The sequence below is a fragment of the Primulina eburnea genome, chromosome 1 (assembly GCF_022965805.1).
Source record: "Primulina eburnea isolate SZY01 chromosome 1, ASM2296580v1, whole genome shotgun sequence".
In the NCBI taxonomy this organism is placed as follows: Eukaryota; Viridiplantae; Streptophyta; class Magnoliopsida; order Lamiales; family Gesneriaceae; genus Primulina; species Primulina eburnea.
Window position 1 is genome coordinate 60,589,044 of NC_133101.1, and position 14,174 is coordinate 60,603,217.

Below are 14,174 nucleotides of genomic sequence, written 5' to 3' on the forward strand. Positions count from 1 at the left end.
CTTCTCCGAAAGGAAGTAGTTAACATCAAGACAACTACATTAATTGTATCAAACTAAAAATTCAAGACAGACAGACAAAGCAAAAATTTGTGTGAAACGATCTCACTCGTCGTATTTGTGAGACGAATCTCTTATTTGGGTCATTCATGAAAAAATATTAATTTTCATGTTAAGAGTATTACTTTTATTCTGAATATGGGTATGGTTGACCTGTTTCACATATTAAGATCCGTGAGACGGTCTCACATGAGATCCACTTGACAGACAATAGCACATTGTCATAACTATTGATCTCTCTTCTAAATAATGGACTCTAATGTCTAAATCCCAACATAACCCCAACCGTAACACATGAACAAATAAAGCATGTCTTCTTAGGTGCATGAAAAGATATGGAAGCTTCCCATATGGTAGGTAGTTCACCAAAAATCTATATCACATTTACGACATAATTAGTATTTATATTTAAATTATTTTTTAATATATTATTAACTTGAAGAACATATGATCACGATTTTTCCAATCATTCCCATTTGATAATTATATTTTCCATTTTTATTTCTCGTAGAAAAATGTTATGGCATGAATAGACTCGTGATATATTATTTTGGTAAAAAAAAAATATACAAATAACCTATCATATAGAACAATATTATATAGCTGTTGAAGTATTATTCAAAATGTAGAAAATTATATTATTTATATATATGGTAGTTTTTTTAACAACAAAGTGTTTTTAATAGAAATGAATTATTAAGAATGGCTTTAAATTAAAACTTACAAATATTTTTGAAATCCAAGAATATATGATGGAAAAGAGATGATATGGGAAAGAAATTTCACATTTCAAAATTGTGTAAAAAATTAGCTAGCTGATTAATAAATTCTAACATCATTTAACATTTTTAATATTCAAAACATTTTAAATTTTAAGCTAATTAATTATAAATAAGTCTTAAATATATTATTATGTAATATACAATCAAATATTAAAATGATACTGAAATAAATGAAGGAAAAATATAATTGTGTTGTTGGATTACATGAATAAAATGGAAAAACATTTATTAGGTTCTGATAGGGTGTATTTATAACTTAAATTAATAAAAAAAAAATTGTGAAAATAAAAATAAAGAACCAAGTGCCGCAATCACACGTGGTAGACCCATACTGTTTTAGCAAATCATAAATTGACATTTAATTCCCCCAAATCATTCAATCAAGAAACAATTGTTGTCAAATCATTGATTTTGCTTGTCAATTATGTTGGGAGTTTCGGAGACTTGACAAAGTATATGTACAAAAGGTTGAGTTTTTTCTCAGATTGCGACCGATTTATTTTCAAAGTACAAATAATATTTTTACTTAAAAGTTGAATTCTCTCCCACAATATTTACTCAAAATTTATGCTAGAAAAGGGGGATGGACCACAAAACAAGAGAATAATGGCCAAATTCTATCTTCTTCTTCTTCTTCTTCTTCTACTAAATGTTTCCAAAATCCAATCTGGAATCACTCACTCCTTCAATTATGAATCACAACTTCATTATGCTTCGTGTTTGTTTTGGATTCATCCCCCAAATACAAATCACATCATTCAACATCAAAACAATTCCAACCATCAATAATGCAAAACAAAATATCCCCTTTCCATTTTCCAAGGGAAAAAATAAAGAAGAGAAATCAAGAAGTCCATTAAAATAAAGAAGCAAGTTGCATCTTTTCTTTATAATAATCGAGCACTTTGATTCGAGTCACATCACGGCGTAAGTTTTTAATGGACTACACACTATCAAGAAAGATTCCAAAAAAGTGGGATAGAATCCAAACCAACTATTAATGCTTCTTACATTGTATTGATTTATTAGAAAAAGTTGTGGAAAAGCCCTTCACTGAATTACCAACAATCAAATAAACAATCTGTGGCTGAACCAACATAAGATCGCTTCTCTTAGACTAGAAACTTTAACAGTTAACCCAAAACCATGTGCATCAACAAAATTTATAGATAAAGCATCCAATCTTAGTATTCACAATACTCGCCGTAAAATTAAGATCAAACCCTTGTTTAGATCAAGAATATGCTCCCATACACAAGGAAGATTGAAACTTGCAAACACGACCATAAGATACCTTAACTTTTATGATGGCGAAGAATTTACAGGATACGTGTGCTCGAAAGACTTGATCAATCATGTTGTATGGGTGAGATTGATGGCCCTGTTTAGTTTCTCGAGTATGCCACCGGCTTTTCTTTTGGCCCTCGAAGTTCCATTTTGAGCAAGATGTGATATTGTACCGAATACATTCTCTTCGTCTTTTATTTCTTTCCACTTGGATCGATAACTCAAACATATGGTGTACAGGATGGCGATGCAATTCTCCTTATTTCTAGCGCAAGATGTCTCCCTGATTATGCTGAGCAAGCATGGGACAGCCCCGAGTTCTGCCATCTCCTCTATCGCTTTTTGATTGGTCGCTAGCATAGCGAGGATGGAGAGTAACTCATCAACGTGCATTCTACTCTTGATATTTTTCAAGATTGCTCGTACCGCACCATCTCTCACGGCTCTCAACTTATTCTCATGAATGATGCACAGATTGAAAATGGCTGAAGCAGTATCTCTCATAGTTGAGGAATACTCTTCATTTAATAGATCGATTAGAGGTTTTAAGGCACCAGATTTTCCGATCAGCTCCTTATTCGAGTCGAGGGCGGACAACGTGAAAAGGGCTGCAGCTGCATTGCTCCTTGTTTCGATTGTTCCGGACCTCAATGCATCCATGAGGAGAGGAATCACCACCGGCGTTTCGGCAACAAGTTTCTTGTTGTTGTCATGAATTGAGAGATTCAAAAGGGTGGTGATCAAATCTTCTTGGAGTTCCAAATGAAACTCGGTCTGGGGCTTACTTTTGGAGAGTGGCGATAGCAACTGAGGTATGAAATCAACAGATTCACTGAAAAGTGCCCTGAATGAAGGCATTTGTTTGGTCAACAATCGCAATTCTTTGGCGGCTTCTTTTTGGTCAGATGCCGAAGAAGACATTTTCTCGAGCAAATAGATGAAATGAACTCGATCAGCTTCGGTCAACACCTCTTCATTGGTATACTGAACAGAGTCTGGCATTTTGATCCCATGATCCTTGCACCATTGTGCTATCATATCTCGGATCAAAAGATTGGGCGTCAGTATAGTGTGCGAGAGTACTTGTTGAGTAATAGGGCATGTCCGATTCCCAGATTTCAGCCATTTCTGAATAAAGGGCCGATCATAGGTCTGCCAGATTCGTTGGGAATATGTCAATAACAAAGATAAAACATAACTGAGAAGAAAGTGTATCAATAAGCTCCAAGAACAACGCCTATGGATCCCCAAACATGAGAAGATTAACAAAAGGATCTTCAACAAAACTGGAAAAAAGGAGGACTGATCGAATGAATATCAGTGCACAAAAAGACAAAAACAGCGGTGCATAAAGGAATATTTAAGAAAAGAAAAGAAAAGAAAAGCCAGGAAACTCGAGCATCCATAATCTTCAGCAAAAAATTAAAGCACGAGCTCAGGCAAAATCATTCGTCAAAAGAAATATATTCAACAAAATTCTGCATTTTCCCATTTGCATTCATAAAAAAATTTCGCGTAACGTATAATTACTCCTGAAGTAAAGAGTAAAAACCTGTCCAGTGGCAACAATCACAGGATCCCTCACGAGTTCCTTCGAAAGTGGGCACTTAAACTCCTCCGGCACCGCCCCATGATCGAATCGTTGATAATGAAGCTTCAAAGAAACGGATTTCTTCAATTTCAGTTCCTTCAAATCACAAAGCATTTGTTGGGCTCTGTCGATTGCATCTAAATTAACATCATCCTCATCCACCATCGCCCTCACCAATTTCTGCAATTCTTTCTTTAATTCCAATGCCTTCGCCACCAACGTCGGATCCTTCTCAAACACACCACTTTTCGCCATCACCCTCTTTTTCTTTCAACAACACCACCAAATTTATATTGCTCGGAATGGGATTTCCACCGTTTCTTTGTAATCCAAGTATCCCATATAATTTGATTCAAATTTCAGACAAGGTATGTGCCATGTCCGAGTGAAGTGAGAAACAAGAATTAAGGGAAAAAGGTTGGAGTTAAGAATTACGTGTAGTGCGTGTGGTGCGTGTAAATGTAATATGGAGATGGATCGGGTCCACGGAGCTACGCAAGCTTAGATCCATGGCGATACAGCTGGCAAGCTACGCGGAAGAGAAACACCAAAGGGTTCCTCTACTTTTACTCATTATTTATTTTTCTTAATAATCCCACCGCTCTTGCCATCAACCAGCCAGCTTTCACTTTTATTTCAAAAAATTTATATGATAATTAATATAACTGATCGAGTTAATTTAAGTTGACAAAATATCTTATTTGTCTCAAGAAAATTTATATATATATATATACACACATTTTAATGTGTCTTTTCTTAGATAGTTTCACATTATTATATCCACGAGCCGTAATATTTTTACATATAATATGTGGAGTTGTAAATTTTATTATAATTTTCGAAGTGATATTTTGTTTAGAGTATGTCTTCTGTGAGACGATCTCGCGAATATTTATCTGTGAGACGAATCAACCCTATCGATATTTACAATAAAAAGTAATATTATTAGTATATAAAATAATATTTTTTCATTGATGACCCAAATAATAGATTCATCTTACAAAATCTGACATATGAGACTTTTTACACAAATTTTTTTCTTTTGTCTATTATGAGTTTAAGCTTTATTTTGTTTCAATTAAAGAAATATAAATGATTGGCATTGGCATCAAGGCAGCTTTGCATGTGGGATGTGGATTGAATTATACATATGATTTTGGTTTCATTATGAAAATGGAAATCATATATTATATTCGAAATTATTATTATTATTATTATTATTATATAAAGATGACAACGTGCGAGATTAATGCTATACAAATTTACTCGGGGTATTCAAGTCATGAATAGGCCTGGCAAGTGACACATACTTTGTTATTATATAAACCGATGGAGTTCCAAGAGTTCTTGAATTAAGTTAAAACTTGAACAAAAGGACCATTCAACTAGATATGGATAGCTCTGATATGATTCGGATGCATCTTAAAACATCTAATATTTTCTGTTGTGATATTATAGAAGACAAAAACGTGTGTAAGACGGTTTCACGGGTCGTATTTGTGACACAGATCTCTTATTTGGATCACTCATAAAAAGTTTTACTTTTTATGCTAAGTGTATTACTTTTTATTGTGAATATGGGTAGGGTTGACCCGTCTCACAGATTATGATCCTGAAAGAAAATAAAAGGGATAGGAGATAAAATCTTTGGTTGTGAAGAGAAAATGTATATATATTGTTTAACGAGAGTTACAGGGATATATATAACTATTACAAAGGATTTATGCTATTGATCCTAATTGACTTGCATAAAAGAAAATTGATTCTAACATGATTTATTTACATAAATACAAGAATGAGATCCGGGATATTATTGCATCCAAATCATTCCTCTAATACTCCCCCTCAAGTTGGAGCGTGAATGTCAAGAACTCCCAACTTGTGAACAAGCGTGTGAAACGAGGTCTGGCCCAACGCTTTGGTAAATATATCTGCAACCTGATGCTCACTTGAAATGTAGGCTGTTTTGATCTCACCTGTGTTGATACGTTCACGAATGATGTGACAGTCAACCTCGATGTGTTTTGTTCGTTCGTGAAAAACTGGATTAGCAGCAATGTGCATGGCTGCTTGATTGTCGCAGTATAGCGTCACTGGTTGGGGATGAGCAATGTGCAAATCCCGTAATAAGTGCTTTAGCCAAGTTATTTCACAAGCGGTTGATGCCATAGATCTATACTCTGCTTCGGCTGAGGATCTAGATACAGTTGCTTGCTTTTTGCTTTTCCAAGAAATAAGAGCTTTTCCAAGAAAGACACAATATCCGGTCACTGATCGACGTGTAGTGATATCTCCAGCCCAATCCGCATCACAAAAACCAACCAAATTCAAATCATTTTTAGAAGGAAATAATAGCCCTTGTCCAGGTGAATTCTTCAAGAATCGGAGTAAACGATGAACTGCATCAAGATGAGGCCGCCTAGGCTGTTGCATAAATTGGCTAAGCGTATTAACTGCAAAAGAAATTTCCGGCCTTGTGATTGTTAAGTAGATCAACTTCCCAACTAGTCGCCGATAATGTGTCGGGTTTTTGAGTATATCGCCCTCGGTAAATGTGAGTTTCAAGGATTGTTCCATAGGAAATTTTGCTGGTTTTGCACCAAGTAACCCTGCTTCTTGAAGAATATCTAAAGTGTACTTGCGTTGATTGATCGAAATTCCCATCTTAGAACGAGCTATTTCAACCCCGAGAAAATATTTTAGCAATCCAAGGTCTTTAAGCTTGAAACACGATGCAAGGAAAACTTTCACATTGTTTATGCTCTCTAGACTATTCCCTGTTATGATCATATCATCAACATATAATAAAATGGATGTGAATGAGTTTCCACACACCTTGGTGAAAAGAGAATGATCAGCCTGCGATTGTTGGAAACCAAAATTTGTGATGGCAGACAGAAACTTATGAAACCATGATCGGGAGGCTTGTTTTAATCCATATAAAGATTTATGAAGTCGACATACAAGTGACTCCCCCTGTCGACGGAAACCTGGAGGAGGGTGCATATATACTTCCTCGGTGAGATTTCCATGTAAAAAGGCATTTTGAACATCCATTTGGTGAAGTTCCCAACCATGAATAGAGGCAAGAGCAAGAAGACAACGAAATGTGGTGAGTTTTGCGACGGGGGCAAAGGTCTCATGATAATCAATGCCTTCTCGTTGGGTGAATCCTTTGGCAACAAGGCGGGCTTTGTACCGCTCGATAGTCCCATTAGAGTTATATTTGATCTTGAACACCCATTTACATCCAATGGGACGGCACCCCGAGGGAAGAGGGACGAGGGACCAAGTCTTGTTTGCCTCTAGTGCTGAAAGTTCTGCCTTCATCGCCTCAATCCATTTTGGATCCTTGCATGCTTGCTCATATGTTTCTGGTTCTAACACACGTGAGACAACATGGATAAAGGAACGGTGAGTCCGAGAAATATTGGAGTATGACACATACCTGGATATTGGATGTTTGGTGCCAGATCCAACTGGAAGAGATGAGTCTGTAGCAGGAAGAGTATGGTTGATATGATAATCTTGGAGGTGAGATGGTACACGTCTTTGGCGAGTGGATTGTCGAAGGTTTGTCTCGGGGATTCTTCGAGTTTTGGTCACTACAGATGTAGCTTCAAGATCTGGTTGATAAGGTGGTTCAAAATTAGTGGGGTTATTGGGAGCAATCCCGTTGTTTTGTGTGGGTGAAGTAGTGGAGATGACCTCTTCATCTATTTCTATTGGTTTGGGCAAAACTAGTGTGTTGTCTTGATCATTATTATGCATGGTGGAGTATGGAAAAATATTTTCATGAAAAACAACATCTCGTGAGGTGAGTAATTTTCTTTCTGTGAAATCATAAACAAGATATCCTTTTTGCCCTGATGGGTACCCAAGAAAAACACATCGTTGTGATCGGGCAGCAAATTTGTGAGTAGGATGGATATTTGTGGCAAAACATAGGCAGCCATATGTACGCAAGTGTGAGTAAAGGGGAATCTTTTTGTGTAATCGCTCATAGGGTGTTTTGTTGGATAAAAGTGGTGTAGGCAAACGATTAATGAGATAGCAAGCCGTCTTCACATGTTCCCCCCAAAATTTTAAAGGAAGATTTGCTTGAAAGCGTAAGGCACGAGCAACATTTAAAAGATGACGATGCTTGCGTTCCACTACCCCGTTTTGTTGGGGTGTGTAGATACAAGATCGATGAAAGTTTGTGCCACACTCATTGAAAAATGGTGCTAAGGAAAGGAATTCTAGTCCATTGTCAGACCTTATGTTTTTAATTGAACGATTGTATTGAGTTTTGACCCAAGTAAAGAAATTTTTAATGAGGGATTGGGTTTCAGATTTATGACGCATGAGATGAACCCAAGTGTATCGAGAAAAATCATCCACAATAGTTAAAAAATAACGTGCTCCAGAATAAGAATAAATCTTATGTGGCCCCCAAATGTCGCAATGTATCAAATCAAAAGGTTTATGGCTAGAAATATTACTAGTTGAAAATGGTAGACGTGATTGTTTTGCTAGATGACAAACATCACAAATATTATTAAAATCAAAAGAAATTTCTGGAATAGTTTGAGATAATATCTGTAGTGGAGTGGTAGAAGGGTGCCCAAGTCTCCTATGCCAGAGGTCAGGTACGTAATGGACTGTGTTTGACAAGTGTGGACTCCGATTTTGGATAAGATAATAGAGCCCATTACTCTGCCTGCCCAGCCCAATCATCTTCTTCGTAGTTGAATCCTGTAACACGCAAAAATCAGGATAAAATGTCACACTACAATTTAAAGCTCGTGTGAGTTTGCTAATGGAAAGTAAGTTAACTTTGAAATTCGGGACATAAAGCACATCATCAACACTCATATCATTGCATAAATTCATGGTTCCAACAGATTTGATTTGTGAATATCCTCCATTTGGTAGTTGCACAGTGGGATATTTAGCGGCCGATTCATTTCCACTGGGCCGATTTTTTGATACATGATCGGAGGCACCGCTGTCTAGAATCCACACATCATGACTGGAAATAGAGTTGTTACCTGAAGTGTTGATAAGGGGTTCGTTGTTACCATTTTCTTTGCGAAGGAGCATCATAATTTGATCATATTCCTTGGCAGTGAATTGTTTGGTTTCCACGTTTGAAATAGATGGGGGCTTCATGTTTTTCTTTCCCTTTGGTTTGACATTTTTGCCATGATATCGGTGTCCAGGTGGAAACCCATGAATATAAAAACATCGATCAACAGTATGCCCATCTAATTCACAATGAGAGCATTTCAGTTGTTTGTCGCCAGCAGTCGATCGATAAGACTCAGTTTCTTTTACTTGCCGACCCTGAATTCGCATCTTTTGTTGAGCAAAATTTGCATTATATCCTGTAGTATCTCGATTGGCAGCAATTTCGTTTTGTCTCTCGTGCTGCAATATAAGAGCATGAACTTTGCGGGTGTCAGGTAGAGGATTCATCAAAAGTATTGAACCACGGACGGTGGAAAAAGAATCATTCAATCCCATGAGAAATTGCATGACTTTTTCTTTCTCTTCTCTTTCGAGAATTCCTTTGACACCTCCGCAATGGCAAGCAATTGGATCATGATAGGATCCTAACTCATCCCATAGAGCCTTCAGTTTAGTGTAGTAAATTGATACGGATTGGTGTCCTTGTCGGTGTTCCACTATCTCGCGGCGAATCTCAAAGACACGAGCATCATTTCCTTGTGAGAATCTGTCATATAAATCATTCCAAACATCAAGTGCAGATTCAGCATAAATGATGCTTTCGGCAATGTCGGGATGAACGGCATTGAGAATCCACGATAATACCATATGATTGCAACGTTCAAATGCTGGAAACTTGTCGTCTTCAGTCTCCGGTGCTTTGATTGTCCCATTGATGATTCCGATTTTGTTTTTTAGCACTCAAGGCTATGCGCATTGCACGACTCCACTGCCCGTAGTTGCTCCCATCGAATAATTTGGAGACAAGAACCAAACCGGGATGATCGGATTGTTGTAAGATTAGTGGATCCGATTGGTTTGTTCCGGTCTCCGATTTCTTGCCTTCATCTCCCATTGCAGCAAGAATATTTTCTCAGAACCAATGATGCTCTGATACCATGAAAGAAAATAAAAGGGATAGGAGATAAAATCTTTGGTTGTGAAGAGAAAATGTATATATATTGTTTAACGAGAGTTACAGGGATATATATAACTATTACAAAGGATTTATGCTATTGATCCTAATTGACTTGCATAAAAGAAAATTGATTCTAACATGATTTATTTACATAAATACAAGAATGAGATCCGGGATATTATTGCATCCAAATCATTCCTCTAATAGATCCGTGAGACGGTCTCACATGAGACTCACTCATTATAGAATTGGCATCTTACATAAACATTTTCTAATCAGGTTTTTTAAAATTTTGATTTGATTATGAGACAGTTTGATATATCTTTATTCGTGAAACGAATTAATTCTGTTTGAATAGGTCTTTTGTGAGACGATCTCACGAATCTTTAACTTTGAAGCGAGTCAATTCTATCGATATTTACAATAAAAAGTAATGCTTTTTAATTGATGACTCAAATAAAAGATTCGTCTCACAAAATACGACTCGTGAGACCGTTTCACACAAATTTTTGTAATTCTATTTATATTTTCAATAAACATAATACTTTTTATATAAAAAATTAATAAAAATAACTCAAACAGATGTATATATCACCAAATTAATTTATAATATAGTTGAATATGAGTTTTTATGTTACTATTATCATCATGTGTAACTTGTACGGTAGGCCTCCACTGAAAAACGTGATGATTAGACTACCATTTTAAAACATGATTAGACTACAATTCATGTTTTAAAATATATTTTAATTGTATTGACATATTGTTACCATTAATTAAATGACTGGACCAAATGTAATAGGCCATTAGTCAATTATCGACTAATAAACAATAAAAAAAAATTATTACTTTAGTAATTGATTGACGAGGAAGTGGGTTGTTGGAACATGAATATTGTACCCATGTAGTTCTAGTTTAATTTCTAAAATCTCCATTCTCACCTATTTTACATTTTGATTCATGTATGCATCTAGTCATTTGTGTTGCAGCATTCATGTCTCCACTCCCTTTTACACTTTCGCCATTCGAAAAAATAAGAGAGATAAACGTAGTAATAGTAATTGGATTGGGAATTTAGAAACTATTTAGTCGTCACACTATATATATCGTGAAATCGTCTCATAAAAAATTTAAAATTGAGAAAATACACACATATATATAAGATTAATTAATAATCTCGTTGTATTTGTAACACGATATTAGGACAATACCAATAGAATATTCACTACTTTCTTGGAACCTAAGACACGATATTGGATTCTTAAACCCACGAAGCTCTGGTCAAACGTCCACTAGACAAACTAACACGTTTTCGAATTATAAAAATAAATAAAAGAGAATATCCTAATAGTACTAAGATAAGAAAGTAAAATCACCATAAGCTATTTAAATCTTTTTAATTAAACTATTGAAGATATGGGATTAAATATACATTGGACAAAATCACATCCAAATAATCACTAACCTCCACCTCCACTTTGTGTCTCTATTCTTCACCTCCTCCGATCACCAAGAGCCGCACACAATAATTATAACTATGTGATGGATTCTAATTTGTTCTTAATTTATTTTTATTTTTATTCTTCGGAATTCTGATTGATACTGTTAATATTGGAACTTGGACCTAACTCAACCCCAAAAGCTAGCTCAATGGGGGAGGATTGTCCAAGCCAATATATGCCACTCAAAAGTTAATTATCTAACCGATGTGGGACATTTAACAGATATATTGTAATAAATATATAAAGAATTTATTGCAAGATAAAGAAGAAGAAATAGGTAGGAAGTAATAAGGGACTGGATTTTAAAAAACGAATATGAATGAATATGTCATTTGTACGAGAGTATGTCTCTTATGAGACGATATCACAAATCTTTATCCGTGAGACGGGTCAATCCTACCGATATTCACAATAAAAAATAATAATCTCAGCATAAAAAAATAATATTTTTTCATGGATTACCCAAATAAGAGATTCGTCTCACAAAATATTACTTATGAGACCGTCTCATACAAATTTTTGCATTTGTTTTTGGTTTCAAATAATATTGAATAATACCAAGGAAATAAATAACAATTTTGAAATAACAAATCATTAAAAAAAAACATATTTTGTCAAGAAACGTTGAGAACCTGCAATCTTCTAAAACAGTTGCTTTATCCACTAAATTGTATAATTAAAAATTTGAACTTTTATTAATATATTGATAGATATATGAAAATTTTGAAAATATAAAAAAAAAATTCACAAAAAATAATCACCCAATATTATTTATTAACAGATAAAAATAAATATGGAAAAACCCCAAACGTTTGCCAGGTGCCTGCCACGTGCTTTAAGGGCGAGAATTGGTCCACGTGGCCCTATCGGATCCGTTACGAATAGAATAATCCAACGGATATGCCTGATGCTGCAAGAGGTATATACTTTCCCACCAGTTCCATCTTTATCCGTGCAATCTCCATTCTTTTTAATTTTACTATAAATATCGAATATTCTTTAGTAAATTCCTCGGCTTTATCAGCTCGTTAATTCTTTTTATAAAAGAAACTCATTGTCGGAAGCTCAAGATCGGTGTTTTTTCTTCGAGAAAAAGCAAGAAGCTTAGGTTCATTTGAGGGCATGTACGCGAGAATGAAGAGAGTGACTGACCCGTTGGATGAGAGGGTGAAGGACAGGATCGTCGGCCGGGGTGAATTTGATCTGGGTTACGTGAGCAGCGGGAGTGAGCACAGCGCTCACGACGGGGATGACGTCATCTCGCTGAGTCTCTCCGGTCTTTTCTTTGGTTTCGACGGTGACGCAGGGGATTCGGCTCCGGATGGTACCGAAGTCTCTGAGGATAATGCTGAACGTGTTTGTGATTCGAATGACGTGAATGTGGATTTGATTGAGCCTATCCTGCGGGATCAGAGGGATTTGTTTCAGGAGGCGCTTTTGGGACATGTTATGAGAGCTCTGCAGGTGTTCGCATGCGTGAAATCTAGTAAACAGACTACGAGGAGAAATGTGATGGCGTTTTTGAGAAATTTCGGTTATAATGTGGCGATTTGCAAGACCAAGTGGGAGAGCTCCGGCGGACTCTCTGCCGGAAACCACGAGTTCATCGACGTCATCCGGACGGAACAGAACATGAGATATTTCATCGAGTTGGATTTCGCTTCGGAATTTGAAATCGCGAGACCTACGGAGTCTTATGACCGTCTCCTGAAATGCTTACCGGCGGTCTTCGTGGGAACCAACGATATTTTAAAGCGAATTCTCAAGGTCATGAGCGACGGTGCTAAAAGATCTCTGAACTGCAGAGGCCTCCTCCTGCCGCCGTGGAGGAAACACCGCTTCATGCAGAAGAAATGGCTGGGCAACTACCGCCGGACAACCAATATCTTCCCGGCAACGTTTTCCTCTCCTTCTCCGGTGAAGCGACATAACTCAGTGAAGTGCCGTGCCGTGGGTTTCGACGCCGGTGTCAACGGCGGATGTGTGCTGTTACCCGCGACAGCCCGTACCCGTTGATTCGAATGAATTTATGAGTAAAATTTCGTCGTTTTGTGTGCATATGTTTATCTATTGTGTAGTGTACGCGGCAACTGCTCTTAGTGTACATGTCGGCGCAGGTTAGCCTCGCGTCACGTGTAAACTGAGAAACCATGCAAGAATGGTTGTTTTATGCTGCATCAATGTGGTTAAATGTAGACATTTGGATATTTAACTAATATATATTAAATTTTATATAAATATGATATTAGGATAGGAATAAAAATATTTTTAATGTAACACAGAGTAACTCATGTAAAAAGCATAATTTTGTGAAAGAAATACAACGGTTCGAGTCTTATAATGAATATTTTAAGCTAGTATATTTCATAAAACTGGTACCAATACTTTAAGAATCTAAGTACTTATGTCTGGAGATCCTGTGTTCAAGTATTGGGGGAGGCGAAAGAAAACACTTTCTAGGAGTGAGATATTCTATGAGTGACGGTTGTCTATACTCGACCATCTTAACGACTAATGACCAACAATGATGTGTGAGTATGAGTCGAGGTCCATGGTGGATCAGCTTAATGTTGGTTAAATAGAATAGGTCTTTGATATGTTTACATTTCATAAATATTTCATTGTCAGACGAATCATTAGTTTCATATTTATAATAAAAATAATATCCTAGGACAAAAATTGATTGATATATCGTTTCAAATGAATTTTCGTAAAAGAAATAATTGTATAAAAACATGAAGAAAAATATAATAAATAAAAAATATATCAAAATTATATATCGAAACAACAACAAGAAAAAGACATTAAAATCATAGGACAAAAAG

At 36.1% G+C, this 14,174-nt stretch overlaps 2 protein-coding genes across 2 annotated transcripts; one reads left to right on the forward strand and one right to left on the reverse strand.

The window, feature by feature from the left end:
- Positions 1-1,874: 1,874 nt before the first annotated feature.
- Positions 1,875-4,291, reverse strand: LOC140836494 (U-box domain-containing protein 9-like). Its single transcript, XM_073202047.1, has 2 exons — positions 3,679-4,291; positions 1,875-3,278 (listed from the first exon to the last, which is right to left on the reverse strand). Exons 1-2 carry the CDS (start codon positions 3,970-3,972, stop codon positions 2,193-2,195), a joined length of 1,380 nt encoding a protein of 459 aa, XP_073058148.1. The 5' UTR covers positions 3,973-4,291; the 3' UTR covers positions 1,875-2,192.
- A 7,852-nt stretch (positions 4,292-12,143) lies between these two features.
- Positions 12,144-13,581, forward strand: LOC140813491 (uncharacterized). Its single transcript, XM_073171981.1, has one exon. The coding sequence runs from the start codon at positions 12,472-12,474 to the stop codon at positions 13,363-13,365; it is 894 nt and encodes a 297-aa protein (XP_073028082.1). The 5' UTR covers positions 12,144-12,471; the 3' UTR covers positions 13,366-13,581.
- Positions 13,582-14,174: the final 593 nt, after the last annotated feature.

Coding starts and splice junctions, on each gene's coding strand:
- LOC140836494 (XM_073202047.1), bottom strand. CDS start 3,972: ATGGCGAAAAGTGGTGTGTTTGAGAAGGATCCGACGTTGGTGGCGAAG. Junction 3,279..3,678: donor TGATTGTTGCCACTGGACAG/GTTTTTACTCTT, acceptor CGAATCTGGCAG/ACCTATGATCGGCCCTTTAT.
- LOC140813491 (XM_073171981.1), top strand. CDS start 12,472: ATGTACGCGAGAATGAAGAGAGTGACTGACCCGTTGGATGAGAGGGTG.